At 44.1% G+C, this 23,071-nt stretch overlaps 3 protein-coding genes across 4 annotated transcripts; 1 reads left to right on the forward strand and 2 right to left on the reverse strand.

Moving 5' to 3' along the window:
• Positions 1-802: 802 nt before the first annotated feature.
• ppm1la (protein phosphatase, Mg2+/Mn2+ dependent, 1La) lies at positions 803-9,350 on the reverse strand. Its single transcript, XM_070973526.1, has 4 exons — positions 8,563-9,350; positions 4,869-5,043; positions 3,556-3,717; positions 803-3,296 (listed from the first exon to the last, which is right to left on the reverse strand). Exons 1-4 carry the CDS (start codon positions 8,959-8,961, stop codon positions 2,941-2,943), a joined length of 1,092 nt encoding a protein of 363 aa, XP_070829627.1. The 5' UTR covers positions 8,962-9,350; the 3' UTR covers positions 803-2,940.
• otol1a (otolin 1a) lies at positions 9,269-13,641 on the forward strand. Its single transcript, XM_070973521.1, has 6 exons — positions 9,269-9,384; positions 11,264-11,359; positions 11,485-11,963; positions 12,046-12,135; positions 12,283-12,354; positions 12,552-13,641. The coding sequence occupies exons 3-6, from the start codon at positions 11,507-11,509 to the stop codon at positions 13,427-13,429; spliced, it is 1,497 nt and encodes a 498-aa protein (XP_070829622.1). The 5' UTR covers positions 9,269-9,384; positions 11,264-11,359; positions 11,485-11,506; the 3' UTR covers positions 13,430-13,641.
• A 3,930-nt stretch (positions 13,642-17,571) lies between these two features.
• tal1 (T-cell acute lymphocytic leukemia 1) lies at positions 17,572-23,030 on the reverse strand. Of its 2 annotated transcripts, none has more exons than XM_070973523.1 (4): positions 22,861-23,030; positions 21,035-21,583; positions 20,518-20,636; positions 17,572-19,581 (listed from the first exon to the last, which is right to left on the reverse strand). In XM_070973523.1, exons 2-4 carry the CDS (start codon positions 21,544-21,546, stop codon positions 19,058-19,060), a joined length of 1,155 nt encoding a protein of 384 aa, XP_070829624.1. In that variant the 5' UTR covers positions 21,547-21,583; positions 22,861-23,030; the 3' UTR covers positions 17,572-19,057. The 2 variants fall into 2 exon arrangements, with proteins under 2 accessions (XP_070829624.1, XP_070829625.1); XM_070973524.1 differs by having other exon boundaries at positions 20,548-20,636; positions 22,861-22,961.
• Between the last annotated feature and the right edge of the window lie 41 nt (positions 23,031-23,071).

Below are 23,071 nucleotides of genomic sequence, written 5' to 3' on the forward strand. Positions count from 1 at the left end.
AATGACAACTTTCTTCCTCTGCCGCCTGCGCGCACTTGTCTCGCTTATAAAGTGTCAAATCCTTATAAAATAGGACAAAGAGTTCCCGTCAAGCTCAAGTGTGACGCACTGGACTCTAGACGCATGAATGTGTCAACGCGGGTCTTGGTATTTGGTCCAGCCCATGTCCGAGTTATTCTGAGTCTCTGCACCTGGCACTGACTGTCACTAAACTTGGCATCATCGAGCGTTTCCGAGCTGTCTGCGCCCTCCTCAAGGCTGCAGCCGGGGTGAGCTGTCTTGCAGGCGACAGCGCAGAGTTATGGCATGGAAAGAGTGGTCCGACAAAAGCATCCCAGAAACACTCAACAGACGTAACGCGCTCTTCTCCACCCTCACTCTGATCTCACCAGCACATTATTTTGTCATTATTGATCGCTGAATGATTTACAACAAGCAGGTCCGTGTGACCGATGGTTGACAGCAAGAACACAGCTGATTCAAATTCCCGGAGATATGATAGAGGGCAGGTGGAAACATTGCTCATCTCTTTCCTTGCTGTGACCTTGGACACGGCACTTAGACCTCAGCTGCAGCAGGTGTGAGTGTGTGAAGGAAGGAAGCTTAATCTAAAAGAATTAAAGTCCAATTTGATATGAATGAAACCATAGTGGAAAATAAACTTTAAAGAGGATCACTGAGAATAAAGTGTAGGCGTATTTTGTAGTGACTGAGCTGCTGTGGTGAGCATGCTGCACAGTTAATGTAGGTGAGAATGAAAAGTCAGCCCTTTGAGATAATAAAGACTTAATGGGGGAATGCATTTAAGATGAAAGAGTTTGTTTAATACTGATAGTTTACATACAGATTCTTTTTACAGTTTCTTTCCCGTTTTTTTTACACTGAGCATCAGCTCAACATGTGTGAATCATGAACCGCTTCTCAAATCAAAGAGATGGGTATCTAATTTATTGTAAACTCTGCTCATGTACAGAAGGACAAAAAAAAAAAAAAAGAAAAAGAAAAAAGAATACACTGATTTGGCAAATCTGCCAGACACATCCAAAAACTCAACAATAAATAAGGCATTGGGTCAACCGTTAAATAAAAAAGGCTTCTGTCAACTGATGCTAGGATCATGAAACACAGTGGTAAGAAGTATTTGAAGATAAAACAGTAGTAAATCAAGTGTGGTTTACTGTAACTTCTCTTGACAGGTTGTTGCTGTCAGTGACACCAGTTGTATTGCTTCACGAGCATATTATATTTCTAGCTACAAGCATTCAGGCTGCATCTGTACACGTCATGTTGCGTCATCTTTTAGTTTCTCACGGCAGCAGAGGCGTGCGTATCTGTTGCACCTCCCGTTTCGTGTGCTTCCCGGGTCAAAGGCAGCCACCAGTGTGTCCATGGTTACGTACTGTGTGTACTTCGTCCATGAACGTGCATAAGCCAAAGCACATGTCCTGATACAGATGCTGTAAAACAACTTTGACGGTTTACATTAGCTCCAAAAAATTGCAAGAGGTGACAGGTGGTGTCAAGACGTGACAGAATTAAATCAGGTTCTACATGGAAACCCTCTTGTATTACTGAGGATTTCTAAACTTTACATTTGCTGATGTGTAAGAATTGACCATTCCAAAAAATAAACATCTGAAAAGTGCATTTTTTTCCTAACTGTCTCTGTGTGTATGTGTGTTAAAGTAATACTCCACCTAAAATCTATTTTCTGAGTGTCTAACCATATGTACACTTGAAAAGTGGCTGTAAAATTTTGCAGTTTCAGCCTCCAAAGACAAGCGTGGCTGTGGTCAGTTTGGATGAAGGTGACAAAGGATTTTAACACTCACTATTCTTTACAGTGGGGGAAAAAAAAGACCTCTCTATCATGACTCATTGGCTAACCTGAGGGACCCAGCAGCTCATTCACTGGTTTAAATTCCTAGTTTACTGGTTACAGTAAAATAAATTAGCCAATTAATAATTTCCTTATTCCAAACTGTGACTCTGTAGTTGCATTTTAAAATGGAATCACACCATTACATTTAAAAATGCTTTTAAAGTCTAACTTTTTGTTAATTCTGCCTTTCATGTTCCATCTCACAATTCTTTGGTTTCCTGCTTAACTTTCAATTTTGTGTTTGCTTTAATTTAAAGGACCAGTGTGCAGGATTTAGTGGTGAGACTGCAGAACTGAATAATCTCACTTTTAGAAAGCATTGCAGCCAGAGGATGAGACGACAAATGGTTAACAGCTACCTCTCTAGTCAGCGAGTGATTGTTTGACACTCAAAAGTCCAATTTTAAGTGCAGCATCGCTTCTACTTAAATAAAGGTATGGATCCACTGGAGTCTTTTTATACTTGACAGACTTTTTCAGGTCAAAAATGTGACAGATGCATATGCAATACTTGAGGGCATCATCAAAATGCAGCAAGCAGGGTGGAGTTTTCGCAAATACACTTTCAGTAGCTTCCTGCAGTTGCACAGTATTTCTTGAGTAGGCACTAGTTGAAGCCTCCTCTGAAGAAGCCTCCAGTGGAGCTGTACCATTCACGTGCATGTACAGTAAACAGTAGTAAATCAGTCACAGTCTAACGTGTGCTGGTTGAGAGAAAATCCTGTTTGGTGTGTGTTTGTCTAGTGTTTATGCGTCTCCACTGTTGGTTCAGTATTTTAATGTATTCATCATCAAGTTGGCAGATTGTTATGAGACCTGTGTTGTGTTTAAATGCCCTTATATAAATCAGACACCTAATAACAAAACAAAACCTTTTCTTTGTGTGTTTTTTTTTTTGTGTGTGTGTGGGTGTGAGAGAGAGCTTTGCAAAAGTACAGTTCTCAGAGTCCATACTTTAACTTCCTCCAACCCTCCTGTGATGTCACACTTGCTGCTCAGTCAGGAAGATGGGGAAAATGACAGAAAACATCGATCACAACGTGAGCTCTAAACTCCACCTACTCCCCAGCCTTGCTACTCCCCCCAGCTCCACTTTTGAACTTCACCACCATGACAGTGATGTTGTCGGGGCAGCCGCGGTAGAAGGACTGCAGGACGATGCTCTTTGCGCCAAAGTGAGGCTCGTCCAGACGCTCGCGGACGAACCGGACGGCCTCCTCGTTGCTGAAAGCGTCCCACAGGCCATCGGATGCCAGAATCATGAACTCTGGCTGCAGTTTGTCCAGGTCAAAGGTCATGATATCGGGGTCGGGGATGACTACATTGAGGTTCTTCAGCGGGTAGTCCCCAAGAGAGCGGGACATGGCCAGGATTCCCTGGACTCTCCAGGATCCATTAAAACTGATGAAACCTCCTGGAAGTGAAGAAATAACAATGAAAGCGTTCACTCTGACAATATGATGAGGGAGAAAACATGCTGATCGCTTAATCACACAGCCAAAGTATCTGTTTCAGACATCACAACGTGACCAAGAGCTTTATTTAATACAATGCTGTTCCTAAATATACCAACAGATGGCAACCAAGGACCCCAAATTCCACCACATGCCATTGCAGCAGAGGTACATTCAGCTTGTGCTTTGAACAACAGGCTTGTTTCTCTCATCATGTACCTGCCCTCTTGATCCTCTTGCGTTCTTTGAGCTGATACGGCTTGTGGTCATGTGACAGTGCAACAGCGTTCCCATCTTTGTCACACAACACGCCCCGAGAGTCTCCAACGTTCGCCACCGTGAGCTCTCTGTCTGACAGCAGCGCTACAAGACATGTCGTTCCTGCACGGGAGATCGAAAGAGGAAACAGCTGAGAAAGCGGTTAGCTTTGACATCTTGACCCAAAAACGTCTGTAACGATCCTGGATCAAATCTGGTTGCATGTGTTTCCACATCGTCACATACAGCCTGTGATGATGCATTAGATTGCTTTCCTGTGAATAAACATATTTTGTCATCACGCTGCCCTAATGTTAAATGAGAAATTAAACCATAGCAGGTATAAGCAAATACTGCCTGTGCCAGATTTAATGTCTTACACAAAACTAAACAAGGACTGCTTCTGGTGGTTGGGAGAAATGGGAGAAAGAAACTACAGGAGCTTCACAAACTGTTTAGATCATTCCACAGGTTCACTGGTAAAAGGTAAGAGTATCAGAGTTTACCACTTTGTGAACACATGACTGCATGAAGGATATGAATCCATGGGCTCAGGAACACGTCATAAAAGTGCTGTCGGTAAACAGCTTATTTGCAAATCAATGCATTCTGTTTTAATTTCCATGTTACACAGCGGTCCTTCGTGTGATCTCTTCTTTGGAGTCAGGGTTGTATCTCCGGGACTGAAAATGTCAATGGAGCTCACAGCTGTTCTCTGGTTTGATAACATCTGTCACCATTATACTGTTATTGATGTTCCACACTATGATAAATACAGTGATTTACAAGGATTAGACTTTACACATAATCTCCAGGGCTGATGTACTGATGTGAAGAAAACTGCATTAAATACATGGCGTAAACACCAGGTGGAACACTTTAACTTGATAATCTTGTTGGTCTATAATAAAGAAGCACAATGAACATTTGTGTTTTAGCTGGACTGACTGAATGTCAGACTGTCACCACGCTAATCAACAGTGAAAAACACACTAGGCCGACAAAATGAAGAGGGAAAAATATTTCTGGAGGTAGACATATCAAATGCCACCAACTGATCAATCTGGACCGTAGCTCTGAATTTCACCTCAGTGCACAGAATATCAGCTACACTACAATGTGCTGCGGCATAATGTTACCTCACTCAGAAGCATTGTGCTGACTGGATATTACTCCGCTGTGACCAAGACTAGGCTGCAGAATAATTCAAATGTTGAGTTTTGGATTCAAATTGTCCATATATATACATATATTTATCAACTTCCCCATCTGACCTGCTTCATCGTGGTTGGCAGAGAGCTTGTCCAGCATCTCACGATCCACAGTCAGGATGCGCTGCTCGAGGATGCTGCCGTAAGAGAGAGCGCTCTCTCTCTTCTCTCTCTCAAAGGCCTGCAGCTGCTGCCTCAGGCTTTCTGGCAGGTGGGCCTTCACATAGTCAGCTGCAGCCTGGCAGGGGGAGGGGAGGAGGGGGTCAGCAGGGGAGGGAAGACACAGGGAGGATGTGAGCAGCTGAATGGCTGTCGACGATTTCAAAGCAGTTTAGAAGTTCAGATGTCAGGTTAAACTCTCTGTCAGTGATGCGCAGACAAATGTAAGAGCTCGTTTAAAGCATTCATGACATGAAAACAACATTTAAATTGAGTGATACAACTGAAATTGTCAAATATGTGGCAACACTGCTCAGTCTGGATGTGTAAATAGGCAGCTCGTCACTAACATAGCAATATTTCGGAGGTGTACATATATATATGTGTGTGTGTGTGTGTGTGTGTGTGTGTGTGTGTGTGTGTGTGTGTGTGTGTGTGTGTGTGTGTGTGTGTGTGCATATATGAGTACGTTAAAATATTGCGTTTACAGGTTGTTCTGCTGCACCCAAGAGGCCCACAGCTTTAGACAAACACAGCTATTTTTGGTGCTGAGAAAAACCGGCTCTTCCTTTTTCATACAACTGGCTGCACTGTGTTAGACGTACATACATCTGCACTCATCACATTTTCAGAAGAATCAGCCTCAGTCTGACAGGTTACCTGCACAGAACAAATAACCCGCACCCCCGTGCTTGACAGGTAATATGGTCCAATATAACTAGAGCTTTCTTCGGTTCATACAGCAGGTGCTCTGCGCTGAATTATTGAGCGGTCTCCTCTTCCTCCAGCCCACTTGCCCTCCTCCTCCTCCTCCTCCTCCTCCTGCTACCGTTACTTATGTGCTTCTACCCTCATTTTCTCTGCCAAGACTTCCATTATGCTAATGCTGTCGAATCAAAACCAAAATGGGAATATATATACCGTCTTAATGCTCTGGTTGCAGACTGTACAGACTGCATAATTCATATTGGCAGTTCCTATGGAAATTTGGCCACTTTGGGCCCTTTTTTTCTGCGTTCTGATGTGCTGCAGCAATTCTCCAGCACAATTATGATACTTCATGTGAATTCATTTGGTGTTTTAAATGAATTCTGACCCTTTGGTGCGAACATGTTTCATGGATATGAGGAGTTTTAATCAATGCCTGCTAAAATACAGCCAAAAACCTGAGCAAAGACCTGAATATGTGGTGCAACACTGTGTCTCTGCAGCATTTTCTTCACAGGCAACTGAAGCTGCGCGTTCCCATCAATGCAGTAATCAAGATCAAATTACGATATTCCTAATAATCACTGGAGAGAAACCATGTCTTCCTGCGGCACCCCTCCCCCCCCTCATTCCCGTTGGCTGGACAAGTGCACTCATTCATCTATTTAATTGGAGAGAGAGGCACTCAGTGAGCCCTGATCAGGAAAAGAGCTTCAAGTGTAAATTTCCATTTGTCGTAAACAGCTGAAAATGCCAGAGCAGTTACAGACTTCAAAAAGGACTCAAATGCTTCACTGTCTGAGGACTTAATGGGTGACCGTTAAATATTGGACTGACTTTATTAAAAGCGCATTAATCTGACTGCGGATCTCTTCGTGATACCGCTGCCTCCCGCTTGCCCCCTCGAACTATAAATTCAATTTCATACAGCAAAGTGGTGTGAAAGCCTGTTAAAGTTCCTGCTTCAACAGCAAATAGTCTCAGTAAATCATGTTAAAAGAGGAGCAGCAGCTTGTGCTGACTTTTAGAAATCTGGGCCATAACTCACTGGCTCGATATATAATACACACACAAACACACATGCACCAAAAAAACCCAACACAGATGTGTTTGAGATATTTCCCGCATATTTCCAGAGCCAGAAGGACTGCCAGAGACAGCCCGTTCTATCTGGACATATTTGGTTTGGCGGCAGTGCTTCATTTAATACTGTGTCTGTGTGTGTGTGTGTGTGTGTGTGTGTGTGTGTGTGTGTGTGTGTGTGTGTGTGTGTGTGTGTGTGTGTGTGTGTGTGTGTGTGTGTGTGTGTGCTTACTGGAGCACCAAACTCCATAAAAACACACAAGCAAATAAATGCTGAAAGATATCCACACGTGTGGCAGCTTTTCCCGACAACATCATTTGCATAGAGAGTCCCAGAAGTTAAACACAGCTTTCCCCAAATGCCTCTTAACGCTCGAATCATCATTAGTGCTCAGCGGGAACTGTGTTTACAGGACTGAGCGTCTCAGGATGAGCTCTGTGTATCGATGCTAATGCCTGAAGTCCACGTCAGAGTGATCCCTCCTAAACCCGATTTGACTGTGACGACTGAAGGATGAGAAGGTACGAGTGAAAGCATTTAAAACACACACGCAGAGAGATACGCGTCCGACTAAAGGAAGGGAGCAAAGGCTGGCAGAGAGAGAGTGAGATGTCCGGACAGGAAGGAGAAATATTTGTTTATGGGACAGGAATAGACAGAGTGATCCAGATGGGTAAATAAACTCTGCTCTCGGTTTGTTGTCTCGCTGTCCGTGATCAAACACAACCCAACTCATCTTTTTGGAAAGAGAACGGGCAGCTCCCTTATAAAACGCAGACGTCCGGCATGTCAGTTGGAAAAAACGTTGTTGGATTCGCATATTTTGATAAATGTGCCAGATTCAAATTAGAAACAAACAGCTTGTTCTAGTTCAACTGCAGCGGCTTTCATTGCTTCAGATGAATACATCTCCTGCGGTCAGAGGAAACCTAAAATAGAGCTGAAGGCAGGCACTGCCTCCAGCCTCCCAGACAGGAATACTTGCTCTGTTTCTTAGCTGTTAATGATAATGTGATAGTCAATCTAAATGTCTGTTCTCGTGTTGTATTAATGAAACAAATAACAATAGATGGTGTGAAATGGGGAGACTGGGCTCTAAATCAAAAACCAGTATCATTCGGTGAAGTGCGCTGGAACCTCTGGGGGACAGTGGTGGTGGTGGTGTGACAGATGGCGCCCGGGACACGTGGTCTGAAGGCAGCCATGAGAAAGCACTGACCCCTGACAGCACAGGGAGTGGAGGAACAAGACAAACCCTACACACACACACACACACACACACACACACACACACACACACACACACACACACACACACACACACACACACCACTAACCCCTATGTACACTCACACACACAAGCTCTTTGTGATGAATCCCAAGTTAACTCCCGGATTGGCAGGGAGAAGGAGGAGGTGCTGACACAAAAGAACACAATGATGGAGGAGGAGGAGGAGGAGAAGGAGGAGGAGGAGGAGGAGGGTGGATTTTATTCTGTTTGAATATGAAGTGCTGTGTGTCTGCGCCCAAGTGCAAACACTCTGTATCTGTGCGGTGCTCAGAGAAACTTTATACCTAAAGTGACCTTGCCCCACCTACTGTGATCTCCTACAATATCAATTTAACGTCCCACCAGAGAATATCTTGTATGATGCCATGAGAGATTTGTCCTAAATTTCAACTTCCTATCTGTCTCTATACTTGGCTCTGAATCCACATGATGCCGCCTCGGGTGCTGCAGCAGGACCTGGGGTCTGGATGAGTCCACACATACGCACTGTGACAAACCTCTCCCTCCCAGCCTACCTCTCCACCGTGACCGTCGAATATCCCGAATATGGACGGGTGGCTCTTGTTGGTGATGTCGGTGAGCACCTCGTAGCGGTCCTCCATGTGATCTCGCCTCCCCTGTATGGAGTACACGGCTACGTTGTTACTCTTGAACTCCCAGGTCTTGGAGAACTCTGCGTCCAGGACACTGAGGCCTCCAAGCCGGTCGTTCTGCATCATCTCCGCCACTTTCCCCTTCACCATCTTCACGGCATCCCGGCTGGACTTGACGATGGTTTTCACCTCGTCGGTGTGAAAGAAATAACTCCACAGCGCCAGGCTTATGCACAACAGAAACAATGTCTCAGGCCTGAGGAGAAAATAACGCATGATCCGACCCAGAAGAGACAAGAGCGTCATTGTGTCTCCTATCATCACACGCAACCAAACTGCAGTCTGTCTCTCTCTCCTTTTGCACAACTCACTCCATCCGCTCAGCGGAACTATGAAGAAACAGATTCAGTACCACGACGGCCGACAAAGACTGCATTTCAACATTTAAAGTGCTCCTCGGAGGCCCGTCTTCTCTACTCAGACCGCATTTACGCGCAGAACGCGACTGACTGCCAGACACCGGGCCGAGAGACGCAGGACAAAAGCGGACACGCCAGCCTCATTGAGTCGGTCCGATGTCTTGGTCCTATCCTCGGCTCTCGGAACAGCTGCAAGAGGATTCTCCGAGTTGAGCCGATCTCCCACAGCCCATTGTTGGATGGCGGATTTTTTGGGTTAGACCCACCCCGGAGAAAGACATGGGAGTCACCGGAGGTGGGCGAGAGTCGACGATGTGACTTGGAGGTGTCCTCCTTTTTCCGATGTTGACCCGGTTTCTTGTCTTGGATACGTGTCTATTCTGTCTCCGCATCTACATTACATTTTCACACACACACACACACGCCTCCATTTTTGAGCTGCGTCAAAACACCAAGGGAGAGTGAGGATGAGACCGGAACGAGCTGCGGTCGTCTTAATAAAGAAGACATGTGCAGGCGCTGCGCTCGTGTGCACTAAGCATGTTTTTAAAGTGAGGGCTTTATTCTGAAAATATGTAGCGGAAGTGTATTGTGACAGTGGTTACCTTCACACTGCTCATTCTGTAAGTGTAGTCGGCGCTGATAAGAGTGCGCAGCTGCGAGCTCATACGACGCACGGGCAAAACATTGGAGCCAATGACGGCTGCTGCGGACTCAAGTGGTGATGTCATGCAGTATAATATGACACTCAAACTGCTGCCAGATCTAGATGCAGTTTCACTCCATATCGGTTTTCATTCATCATGGAACATTTTTGGCCCCTCTGACTTTTTATGAGCAACTGGACATGAATCAGTATAACAGAATGTAAACTGGACCGAGAGTAGAGAAAAACAGGATACATACTTGTCAACAGACACGCAGAAAGTTGCCCGAATATATATATTCAGCAACATTTAAAGTCAAAGAAACCGGCATGACACAATAATAACTATTTATTGATTATAATATAGGATATTAAAGCCCAGTAATTAATGTTAGACTGCGTGCAGATGCTGGTCACAGCAGCCATTGCATTGGCCAAACACTGCCCCCTGGTGGCTCCAAGGAGTAAAACACCCCTGACCGTCCTTTCATTTACAGTCAGCTCATGTGGCCAGCTCAGCGTTATTTCTGCAGGAAGCTTCATTGGGATCAGCAACTCTTTTACAGCAGAGACCGCAGAGGGTAATTCAGTCATGCAAAGCAATCATCACACACGCAGACACACAAGTTAAAACAGTCATGAGTTTTTAGATTTTGAGCGAGTTTTGCAGAACAATCTGCCCTTTAACTAAATGCAGTATTAGATTTACATTAAAATGCGTGGATCAGAGGAAGAACATCAATGCATTGTACTCTCATTTACATTTGCAAATTTCCACTTCAATCATTCCAATGATGTGATTGTGAAAATCTTTATCCATGACAGGCTTGAGGAGGCGATTCAAGCAAAATTATTTGATCTTTTTCTACAGATGACATAAAACATGTCTATAATAAAGCAATACATACCCTCGGTTTTGCAGAATATTCAGGATATATCTTCCAACCAACCAACGAGGAATCATTCAGAGTTAATATCAGAGGCTGAAACTGCATCCAACACACACTGTGCGACATGTAAAGCTTGGTTCAGTGGGGCAAGGTTTCTGTGAGGTTTATTGGGTTTACTGGGGTCTTTTGGTTGGTTAGATCAAGGAAAGGTTTGATCAATGCTGCCACGCCGTCTGTTTTGGGACATTGATCCCTCTCCCACCGCGGGTGGATGGTGATCCATTTTCTGCTTTGAGGTACTGCCAAACGGTGTGGTCACTACAAGGTGTTGCACTCTCACATGAGATGTTATTCATGACCAACAACGTGTGAGCTTGTGTGTATATACTGTATGCATGTACACATGTTCTGCAAATGTGTATCTTTGTGTGTAACCTTATATTTGTGCTGTTTGCGTACAAAGCAATCGTGTGTGAACAACACTTCAGCAGCGTTGGTACTCCTGGGCCCTGCAATCATATCCCATATCACAAAGAATAAAGTCTTGCCTTTATTCAACCTGCTTTTTTTCATATCCCTCAGGAGTCATGTAATCTGTTCTTGCCAGCCCACCTACCTCCTAATAACCCCTTGTGTTTTCTGTTTCTTGTTCTCTCATTGGCATAAAGGTTGGACAACCAGGGCAATATAAGGAAGGAGGCAGCCTGCATCCATCTGTAGTCGGACGCGCTGTAATGAAGAGTCAGCATCATCTAAATCAGCAGGTAAGATGCACTTTTGCTTTCCTATACATTGTAAATACACTATGTTGTAACAGATTAAACATTTTCCAAAGCGCTACATCGGTTTTCTTTATATTCTTCAAACTTCCTCTCTTCGTCCTTTACAGATTATTGCATCAAGCCCTCAGCATGCCATCCGTTCGCCTGCTCTTCCTGACCACTCTCCTTGTGGTACTGATGGCCATGCTGACCTCTGGCGCCAGAACCACACGCTGGCCCAAACCTCAGACCACCAAGAAGCCCCCTCGGGCTGGGAGCAGTGGCGGAGGTGGGGGTGGAGGATTTGGACGGACCACCACCACAACAACGTCCCCTTCCAGCATGCACACAGATGAGACAACTGAGGTTATGATGGACGCTTACTCCCTGTCCCCTACAGACAGTACCACCTACTCCAGTGACACTTACCCCACTGATTTCCACACCGATGCCATAGCACCCCCAGGGAACACCCACGGAAACTATACCCTCGACTACAATGAATGCTTCTTCAACTTCTGCGAGTGCTGTCCACCAGAGAGAGGCCCCATAGGGCCCATGGGGGAGAGGGGGCCACCGGGACTGCCAGGAGAGAGGGGCCCTGTAGGTAAGATGGATTATCAGTTTCAGGAAAATTACCTTTTGGAGGTCAAAATTTGTCCTTCTTCATACTCTGCTCTGTTTTCAAGGGTTACCAGGAGAGAAGGGAGAAACAGGGCCCAGAGGACCTCCAGGACCAGCAGGACTGCCTGGAGCCAACGGACTCAATGGCGACATAGGTACAACGGGGCTTAACAGCAGGAGAGTTTTCGAATGTCTCTCCGTTTCTCTGTCTCTATCCCTCTCTCCCGTTTTGCAAAACGCTGTTTTGTATAAGTACTTTGTGGATGTCATTTTCTACGCTTTATTTATCAAAACTACCACAGGTGAAAGAGGTGATCCTGGACCAATGGGTGCTCCTGGGGCCCCTGGGATCCCAGGAAAACCAGGAGAGAGAGGTGTGTTGTTAGCCAAGAGAGCATCAGTATAAAATGTATCAATAGATCCTGTTTTAATCATATTGAATTAGATTAGATAAAAATATATATAAATGCACTCTATAAACATATGGAAATATATATTTCTATTTGAAAATTAAAGTATTTCAATTAAAACATGTCCTCCTACATGAATATAACCTTTCTACATACTATAGGTGATCCGGGCGCCAAAGGAGAGAAAGGTGAACGTGGCTTCACTGGTCCGAAAGGCGACCCAGGAGAAAGGGGGTGGCCTGGCCTGAATGGGACCAGGGGCAGCATTGGGCGAGAGGGGCCCATGGGTCCCCCTGGGGTAGCTGGGACAAAGGGTCAGAAAGGTGAAATGGGACCTACAGGAGAGTGTTTACCAGGCGAGAAAGGTGATGTGGGTGAGCGTGGTCTGAGAGGTGAGATGGGCCCCCCAGGAGTGAATGGGACTAATGGTGCAAAGGGAGAGAGAGGGGATCCAGGGCCTCCAGGAGGGAAGGGGGACACTGGTGCCAGAGGTCCCCCAGGACCTCTAGGACCCAGGGGCATAGCAGGGTTGAGGGGGGAGCGGGGACTTAAAGGTGCACGTGGCCCTCGAGGCCCTAGAGGCCCGCCAGGGGAGAGTGTGGAGCAAGTTCGCTCTGCCTTTAGTGTGGGCTTGTTTCCGAGCAGGTCCTTCCCTCCACCAAACCTGCCTGTGAAGTTTGATAAGGTCTTTTACAACGGGGAGGGCCACTGGGACCCAGCACTCAACAAGTTCAACGTCACCTACCCGGGGGTCTACCTATTCAGTTACCACATCACAGTGCGCAACCGGCCTGTGCGTGCCGCCCTGGTGGTCAATGGGATACGGAAGCTGCGGACCCGGGATTCTCTGTACGGCCAGGACATCGATCAGGCGTCCAACCTCGCACTGCTGCAGCTGAATGAAGGCGACCAGGTGTGGCTGGAGACGCTGAGAGACTGGAATGGAGTTTACTCCAGCAGTGAGGATGACAGCACTTTCACTGGCTTCCTGCTTTATCCAGACTCAAAGACCAAACTTACTGCCATGGAGAACCTGTGACCGCAACCTTTGAATGAGCTCCGATTTTAACCTCTTGTAGACTCTGCACAACCTTCAGCCTATTGCACTGCTTTGTCAAATTGATGTGATTCAGCTAAATATTGCTGCTTTTGTATCTGCTCACTGCTGTCATGCTAATCAAACCAAAAGCTTTGCTTGCCTTGCTGTATTTGGATATGGAGGAGGCTTTTTTTACACTGCTGTATGCAACACTTCAGCTCTTTTTAACAATGCATTAAAAATGACTATGCTTGAAATGGATGACCCTTGAGTTTTACTTATTCAGAAACATAACTAGAAGCTAATTCATAAGCCATTAGTTACTGCAATTAGAACAGATAAGCTCTGTGTCAGTGAGGCCAATACACACTGGGAAACAATTGAAGTAAATAATCCATAATTGCATTTAGTTCCCACTAGAGGGTGTAAGGTGCCCAAGGTTTGTAAAGAGGCATTTGGGAGAATGGTTAAAAGCAGAAATCAGTGCAGAGAAAGTAATAAAAAAGGAGGCAATGTCCCCATCAATAATATATGGAACAAATGAGATATTCAAAAAGAAAAAAGTTTAAAGTCACAAAGTAAGACTCAACATGTTCTTGCCCACTTACCGAGAGCCACACAACAGGAGAAAAATACTTAAGCCTGTCATGTTGGAGCCATTCACACACAGCAGGGTGGTAAAGATAATTCTCGTGGACTCTCATAGACATTTTCTCACTCCGCTTGTCATTCACCACAGCTGCTGAAACTCCTGAGTTTGGTACATTATGTGAATATGGTGATTTGCTAGGCCTTTAAGGCAGTATGGTACAGAAACAGTGGAAAGAACTGGAGTGAAATCTTCTTTGTTCTTGCTCTAATTATCAGCATTGACTGGAGGCAGGAGTGAAAGTGATTCAGCCCCAAATGAACACAGAAGATTCATACGGGTTAAAAAGAAAATCACCCAGAAGGTGATAAAAGTAAAAAATAAAAAAAGCCTCCTTGATATTACATACAACAACAGATTGGCTGCTTTAGCACTGAACAGGGAGGATAACCCTCTGCAGCAGGGAGAGATGAACGCACTATAAATTATACTCCACTGTACCCACACGTACAGTGAAAAATAGCATTGACTTTTACGAATACTCTATCTCATTAGACTCTAAACAGTCGCGACCTCTCGCCAGATTAAAAACGATAATAACTCATTTTCCTGTACACAGCAGCAATCCATCAGGAAGATACATCGCACTCAGAATTTTATGTCTCCAAGAGGTTACCGAGGCATTTTTATGCTGTGGCGTATTTTTAAAAAGGCAGCAGGGAGGCTGCAATTCCTTGTTTTAGAAGATCTTTAGGGGATCAGGGACAATGTCTCTTTGAAAAACACAAACACCCGTCTTAGTCTGACTTTGCCAGAATTCTTTTTAATCACTGAAAATCTGTATTTTATCTCATATTTAAGACTTATGGGAGATATATTGTTTCAAATGTTAATATTGTCATGTTTTGAGCGGCTTTGTGCAAAAAAAAAAAATGGCTTCATATCATTCAATTTACAGGTTTTGGTGTGTTTTAGGATGCTTTTTCAACAGAAAGATGCTCAAGAGAAGATTAAAATTTCATGTATGATGAATGGATAAAATGAGAGTGACTAAATCTACATTCCCAGCTGATCTCTAGACTTATGATCAAAAGGTTTTTTTTTGTCATTTTTGTATACACTTCAGCCTTTATTATAACAGTTATGATGTTTGACTGTGTATTGAAGCATTTCTTCCTCTGAAATCGATTACATATAAGCATGCCTTTACCGTCTTAAGTCTGTACTTTTATATTAAAATGCTTAAATGCTGTATGTCAAATTATCCTCCTGGTCTGTCTCACACATGGATTGTTAATTTACAGGCAATAAACAGCCTCTACATGTCAGAATTTCATATTAATTCACCAATACAATATACTGATAGTTGTTAGCATGTATGTATGTCTCATTCATTTTTGTACAAATCTGCATAAGACTTTTTGTTATATATTTGTATAGTTCTCTGTTTTCCTGCAGGAGGCACATGGTCTAGAGTGTGTACACAACCACGATTGTTGCCGGTGGCACATAAGACAAACAATTATTATAATATGCAATATTCTGACTTAATAAATATTGGGGGATATTTTTAATAACTTCCAAATGAGCATCATCAAATACCTGTTTTTATGTTCATTCCTGTCTTTGAATTAATTAAAAAGCAGGTGATACTTTTTTTTCCAACCTCTGAGCTCTGACTCTGAATGAGTCTACAGCCAGAAGAACAGAAATTAACCAAAATAAAAAATGTAATTCAATATACTATATGACTTTTGCATTTTGCCATTTTGGAATGAGTTTGTTTGTTTGTTTGTTTGTTTGTTTGTTTGTTTGTTTGTTTGTTTGTTTGTTTGTTTTCTCATCATTTTGAGCAAGACTGAACTGATTTTATTTTTCGGCTGAGATTGGGCCTTTTAAGCTAAAAAAAAAAAAACCTCATTTGGAGAGGTTTTATTGATTGAAGAAAAAAACATTCTGGGTGAATTAAAAGTTAACTTTAATTAAAGGCATGTATAATATTTAATGAAGAATAGTGAAAATAAACATACCACTGAAACCTGTTAAAGAGGGACGCCCAGAATGACATCTCCATCTACTGGTGAAGAACATAAATTTACCTCTAATTTCCACCTTATTTATGCTACTGTTGGCAGTGATGGTGGTGTGTGTGTGTGTGTGTGTGTGTGTGTGTGTGTGTGTGTGTGTGTGTGTGTGTGTGTGTGCGTGTGTGTGTGTGTGTTAAAATGTTATTTTGCTTGTTTGTTTATAGTCTCATCCTAGGATGTGTGTGTGTGTGTGTGTGTGTGTGTGTGTGTGTGTGTGTGTGTGTGTGTGTGTGTGTGTGTGTGTGTGCGCGCACACATGTGCGTGTGTGTGCATTTATGTATCTTCTACTACTCTGTGTGAAAATATAAATAACTACCTTGGCGGTGTGTGCAGTGTAATCTGTTCCCAGCAGGCTGGATTCCCACTGTGAGAAAGACAGTATATTGTTCCTGCAGCACCACAGATAACAACTCATTAGCATACTGAATCATTTGGCTGCAAGAGCCACTCTGCCACCCATCTGCACTGAGCTGATAAACACACACACATGCCAGCTCACACAAACACACACACAGATCTATGCAGAACAAGCACATACACACTCACATAAGCCTGGCCTCACAAACACGCAAACATGTACACACACACATACACATACACACAGAGGCACAAGCCTCCTCTCTGTCCCTGTCTTTGAATCCCTCATATGCACTCCCTGTATCCCTCTCTTTTTGTGAGACTGTGTGTTTTTGGAGAGTCAGGAACGCTGAAGCAGGTAAATGTTTGGCAGGCATTAACCCGGAGAGCCCCTCAGTCAGTCCCAGCACAGCCAGCGCAGAGCACAGGAGAGGTCTTCAAGCACCTGGATGTCTCTGATGCTCTCTGGAAGCAATTATAGTTTTTAGAGATGTCTAAGAGCTGATGCTGTTGTAGTTGTGGTAGCGGTGGCAGAGTCTGCTGTGTGGAGTTATGGAATATAAGGAAGTAGACTTCAGAAAAGCAGCATTTATGCGGCAAAGCTACAACTCCTCTGCTAATTTCTTATTAACGAGCACAGGTTGGCGGGCATAACTTTTCGATTGTGTAAGTGAATAACTTACAGCCGGTGGGAGTTTCACAATGTGTACAGACGCAACAGCGCGCAAGCGAGCGCAGCGGAGGCTGTCCAAACCACTTTCACAATGGCAGGATATCCTGCAGGTCATGGAGCCACGTTAACCTCTACAGGAAGTTGTCACTTGTTGGGAGGAAGTGAGGATTCCAGTGTTCATTGGGGGAGTTTCATGAGGAGGTTGTGGTTTTAACTATGCACTCTGTACAGATAAGGTGGGAAACAGTTGCCTCTAGGAATCTGTCAATTAGGTTATGCAATTATGAATAAGTGTGTAAAAGGTGTAATGAAATGGAAAAAATGTATTATATGTTCAGTTATTTTTTTGTACAATGAGAGAACTGAATTGACTTGAACTGAATTGATAGGAAATTTCTAATAACATGCGTGAGTGAGATCAAATACAAGGCTTTTCCTCTGCATGTTTTATTCAGGGGTTTTGTATAAAATTCATTGATTTAACATTGGATATATTTATAGATACAGCTATCATACAACAAATATGTCATTACCAAACGTACAATGTCCCTTTACTGCAATTCATAAAATACCATAGTTACCAAAGGTACCAATATAGGCTACTAGGTCCTGCTGAAAAAGCAGAATAACCAACAACAGTGAGCAATATTTAACTGCATTTGTCAGAAAACTGCTGGTGTTGTTATGATATTAACACTGTGTGTGGCGTGTGTGTGCACATGTCTGTGTGTGTGTATGTGAAATGCGGCAATGCAGGGATTTATTTGTGTACCTTACTAAACTACAACTGCATTACAGTTAAAAAAAAAGAAAACACTGAAACATTCATATCAAAAAGGACTGCGTGAGTCATTTCATGTTATCATGTGACCCATATTTTGTACACTTTAAGAAACACTGCATGTCTTGTACCTCCACAGCAATTTCAAATTGACATACTCATTCCAGGCAGTGAAACTGTTTAACTGTCTGTTGCTGTATTTGGTGTCATTTTCTCACCACCAAAGTGTAACAGAAGTAAATGGTACCACATTTGATGTACTACTTTCGGTTGCTTGCTTTACCCTTTGAGTTCATCTCGTTTCTTCTCTCATCTCCCCTCGTTTCCTCGTCTCCTAAAAGACCTTTTTCCTAGTAAACCCATTGAAGAACACAGTACAGTACATCTTCAACCACATGACTTGAACTCGAGTCACTGTTGTTACATTGTGCAGTGGAAATATAATGCTATTTACAATACATACTGTACGCAACTGCATGGGCACAGTAGAGTCCAGGCGCTTCATTTACGGCCTCCGACTGAGGCAAACTTGCTTTTGTGTCATTATTCTAACACATCAGATTTTCTGGGCATAAATCTCTGGGGTTTATTCTTTGATGTTTTAGGGCCATTCACTTGCAACACTGCAAGCACGTTGGCTCTATTCTGGCTTCACAATATTGAAATCAATGTTATCAGTGAAGCGTTGGTCAAAACTTCAATATTAAATAGCAAAACTCTTTGCTAAGTGTCTCTTGATTGAGTTTTTGTTTGGTTTGGTTTGGTCTTGTTTGCTTGTTCTTTATCTTTTTTGGGTGGTGCGTGTTTTATTTTTTAGAATATCCAGTCTTTGGACTTTGAAAACACGGGAAGTTATAATCCGCAGGTCAGTCAAGGACATGAGACATGCAGAATTTACAAGTCTTTCGTCGGATCAAATTCAACCGATCACCGATCAAGCCAGCGCTGCCTCAGGTGTAGTGTGGAGACAAGAAAGTACTCATGATCCAGTCTGGACACCACTATCTCACTACGCAGAGCTTGATTCTCCTTCTTACACTGATAACTCAAAGCTAACGGGTCCTGAGCATATCCATCTTTTGCTTAGTCCCTCTCATTCCTCTCTGTCAGTCTCAGGTGTTGTGTCTTTTGACATCAGCATCATCGGCGACTGGAGCCATCTAAAGGGCGTCCATTGCGCCTCAGATCCCTTGCAGCTAGATGCAGCGGGGGCCCACGGGAAGCCGTTAGAGTCCTTGGCGCTGGCGGTGAGTCCTGGTCCTCCATAAAGCTCTCGGGACTGCCCTCTGCATCGCCATCAGGCAGGCTTCCACAGCTGGAGCCTGGTGACATTGTCTCCAGAAGATCGTCCCTGGCCAAACCCACCACTGTGTCCTGATGAGCTCCACCCTGTGGGCCCCCCTCATGGGCCCCAACCAGCAGCCCTGTTTCCCCATCAGTTGTGCTGCCAACATTCCTCCCTCCATCCTGGTCCTCCAGGAGGTTGGAGAGGAAGCTGATGTACTTCATAGCAAGCCGCAGGATCTCATTCTTGCTCAGCTTCTTGTCTGGGGGGTGAGTGGGGATGAGTTTGCGAAGCTCCGCAAATGCCCCGTTTACGTTCTGCTGCCGCCAACGTTCACGACTGTTTGTGAAGATTCGGCGTACAATCTTTGGCTGGCCAGCTAGCAGAGGAACAGGGAGGAAAAGAGACAGACACAGACAGAGTAAGGAGAGGCAGCATCGATAGGCGATGGTAACACAAATAACATGAGATGCAGAACTGAAACAGATAATGCGTTAAAGCAATACAGGTACACTAATAAAAATGGAAGAAGCAGTAGCTGGTGAACAGATGCACATTTTGAAATTTTGAGAAAAACAATATGCTAGTAGGGAGTAAGTTTAAGAATCATAAAGAATAAAGTTCCAAAATTGTCCTCCGTACAACGATGGATTTTTAGATGGTGGATCAGAAGCTACTGAGGCTTGCAAAATTCAGTACAATATGCTGTGTGCCAAATACTATGCAGATGTGATACAAGAAAAATGGTTGCTTTGGCATGCCAAACCCCAGGGTAGGGTGTTGGGAAGACTGTGTGCTGCCTATTCCATATTCAGTGTACTTTTTATGTATTAAGGTATGATAAAATGCCCCACTGCAGGTACTCACATCCTCCCACCCCCAACAATGGTGTCTTCCAGGCTATTGTCGCCCTTGGAACACACCCAGTCTATCTTAATCCTTCAGCCCACTCTGCAGTAAAACCTTGGCATGGAGGCAGCAGCACCCCCATCTTCCACCCCTGTATGTGGCAGTGAGTGGGCAGCAGTGGAAAGGATGTTTCAAATGAAATAAACCCCAATTCTGCCTGAAAAGAGCTTACTTTAATGGCATGCAGGTATGTGTATTTGACATTCTGATTAGCAGCATTCATTTGTGCCATTTATTCCTCTGGGTTAAAGGCAAGCTGAATTTTCTTTTTGCAAGGAATCTTCTGCAACACTCAGATTAGCTACAGCATAGATCCATGTCAGTGGATGAAGGACAATGGAGATGAGGAGGGGACATTTAGGGGACTGTATTGGCAGAAGGAGGACACAGCAGAAGTGCGTCTTACCATACTTATAAAGATCTAAAATGCGCCTACCCTCGTCGAGTTCAACCTCATAAGGCGCCGGGCGGCGCTTTACCCTGTTGCTGGGGTACATGCTGTACTGCTCCGACTCCCCTCCGAGACTTCAGCAACAGAAAGCAGACAAAAGGTGCACAGAAAACATGAATTTCAGCATACATCATTTCCTCCATTGCTTTTAACCCTTAACATCCTCCACTCCTTGCACTAGAAACACGCACACACACTCATAATTACACAAACGCACACATCCATTTATAAGCTGATTCTCTCTGTCACACATGTACATACATGTTAAACAATGTCCACATAATGTAAACTCAATTACACTTCGAGCCTCTCTTCACACTGCAGTAGCCTGTTTCTGCAGGGCCCCAGCAGGGCAGCATCTAACCGCCATCAAACTTCTAACTTTCTATAGTGAACACTCACAATGATCAAATGAAACGTGCATTCGTGAAACCATACGATTTTTTTTTTCTTTTCTTGCCTCCACCTTTACCTGTTGATGGCGGCGAGAGGCTGCGCCAGGTTGTAGAGCATCGCCCGGGCCGGGACAGGGAACGCGTTTGGGCTCAGTTGGACCATTCGAGCGTCGTCTCGTTGCGGCGGCGGCAGCGGCAGCGGTGGAGGTCTGCGAAGTTCCGTGATCGGCACCAAATGGCTTTCAGTCCTCTGCTCCACCGCTTTTATAGCGTCCCTCCTGGAGAGCTCGATCACCGGCACTTCCCTTTTCAGGTCAAGGGCGTTGTGAGAGGCAGTTTCCTTGGCAACGCCGTTGATGATGATGCTGATGCTGGTCCCGTTGCTCGAGTTCTGCAGAGGAACGTCATCCGTCTCCTCAACCCCCTTGAAGCGCCCTCCCCTCTCCTTCTCCCCCTCCTCTCTCCTCGGCTCCTCGTCTTCCTCGCATCCGTTCTGTCTGGAGATGATGGAGGAGTCCTCTCGCTTTCCAGGACCGGACTCTGCATCAGGACTTCCAGGACAAAGCTCCGGCTGCCGTTTTTCCATCATTTTTATACCGTCACCACTCGCTCGAGTCCACTACGTCCTAAATAAGATTTTCCTCGATTAATTTATTGATCAGAACAACATAGTGATAATCTATATATACCAGATAAATAACAAATCCTTTAAGGAATTAGCAATCAATTATCATTACTGGCAATAAAAGGAAATATTATTATTATTATTATTATTATTATCATCATTATTAGAATTTTTGTTCGCGTGTAAGGAAGACAGTTGATATGCTATTAGTTACTTGCTGGCTAGATTTCTTAATTATCACATCTTTGATATTTTAAAATAATAATAATAAGCTCGAATGTAGAAATTTTAACACAAGGGACGATAACAATAATATTATATGACATCTACGAAAAGAAAGAATCTTACAATTCTGAGGGTTTCTTCCATTTTTGGGAGCTTTGGAAGGTTTGAGAGCTTCTCTGAAAGTTAAACCGGCTGGGATGTGATTAACTCCTGACAGGCTGGTTGTACAGTTATGAATTTGCCTCAGTTAAACATTTTTATTCTGGTGATATTTTTCCAACGGTAACTTGTCGTTTACAAAGAGCTTTATCTTGCGCTTGCTGCGTGCAGGTCCATGGACCGCTTATCTAAAGCTCGCTTGGCCTTCAGCACAGTTTGCGCCGTTAAGCTCGCATCTAAACGCACGTAAAACCTCCGTCTGAGCTCTAAAGTCACATTATTAAAAGATCGTGTCGGCTGCTGTTTATTAGGAGGCGTCATCGTCATATTATCGGGAGATTGTGGATGCAGGAGCACGAAGAGAGCTTGGTATCCATTCTTCGTCGAAATAGTATCCCACCTTTTTTTTTTTTCCTGCCGTCAACAAATCCAGAAATAACCCCGCGAAGCTCCAGAAACACTTGGACTTTGGACCATCGCCACAGATGTCAGAGTAGGTTGTATAATTTCTGTGTATTCGTGGTGTAGGCCAGAGTGCTGTTGTTGTTAAAGCCGAACATCAAAGCCTTGTCATAATGAACACACCACACACCCGTGTTAGAATTTATCTCATAAATATGCCAAAAAACATATTATCATAAACGAACAACGGAGCGCCAGAATAAAAAGCGCACTTTTATTTCTGGGAATCCTCCAATAGGCCTCGCATCCGTTATTACAGCCCGTTCAGCCCACAGCCTTCAAGCATCCGATCGGACAATGGCAGAAAATGTAGGCTAAATATTTCGCGCATAACACCAATAAAATTTAGACGATAGAAATCCAATTAAAGCGTTGTGGAACAACGAACATGGCGCTTTAAATAAAGACATGTATTTTTTTTCTTGCACTTACCGTTCCAGCCGTGTTGTTGATGTTACTGTGTAAGTGGAGCCATTTTGTGAGTGGGTCATCCATGTCTGAGGTTTTTCTTTTTTTTTTTTTTTCCTGCCAGTTGTGGAGCACAGTGTATGCGCGCGCGCGCGTGTGTGTGTGTCTGTGTGTGTGTGTAGCTGAGTTATTCCTCGCCGCATCCAGTGCGCTCCCTCAGTATGGGGAGCGGAAC

The sequence above is a fragment of the Chaetodon trifascialis genome, chromosome 11, assembly GCF_039877785.1.
Source record: "Chaetodon trifascialis isolate fChaTrf1 chromosome 11, fChaTrf1.hap1, whole genome shotgun sequence".
NCBI classification, from domain to species: domain Eukaryota; kingdom Metazoa; phylum Chordata; class Actinopteri; order Chaetodontiformes; family Chaetodontidae; genus Chaetodon; species Chaetodon trifascialis.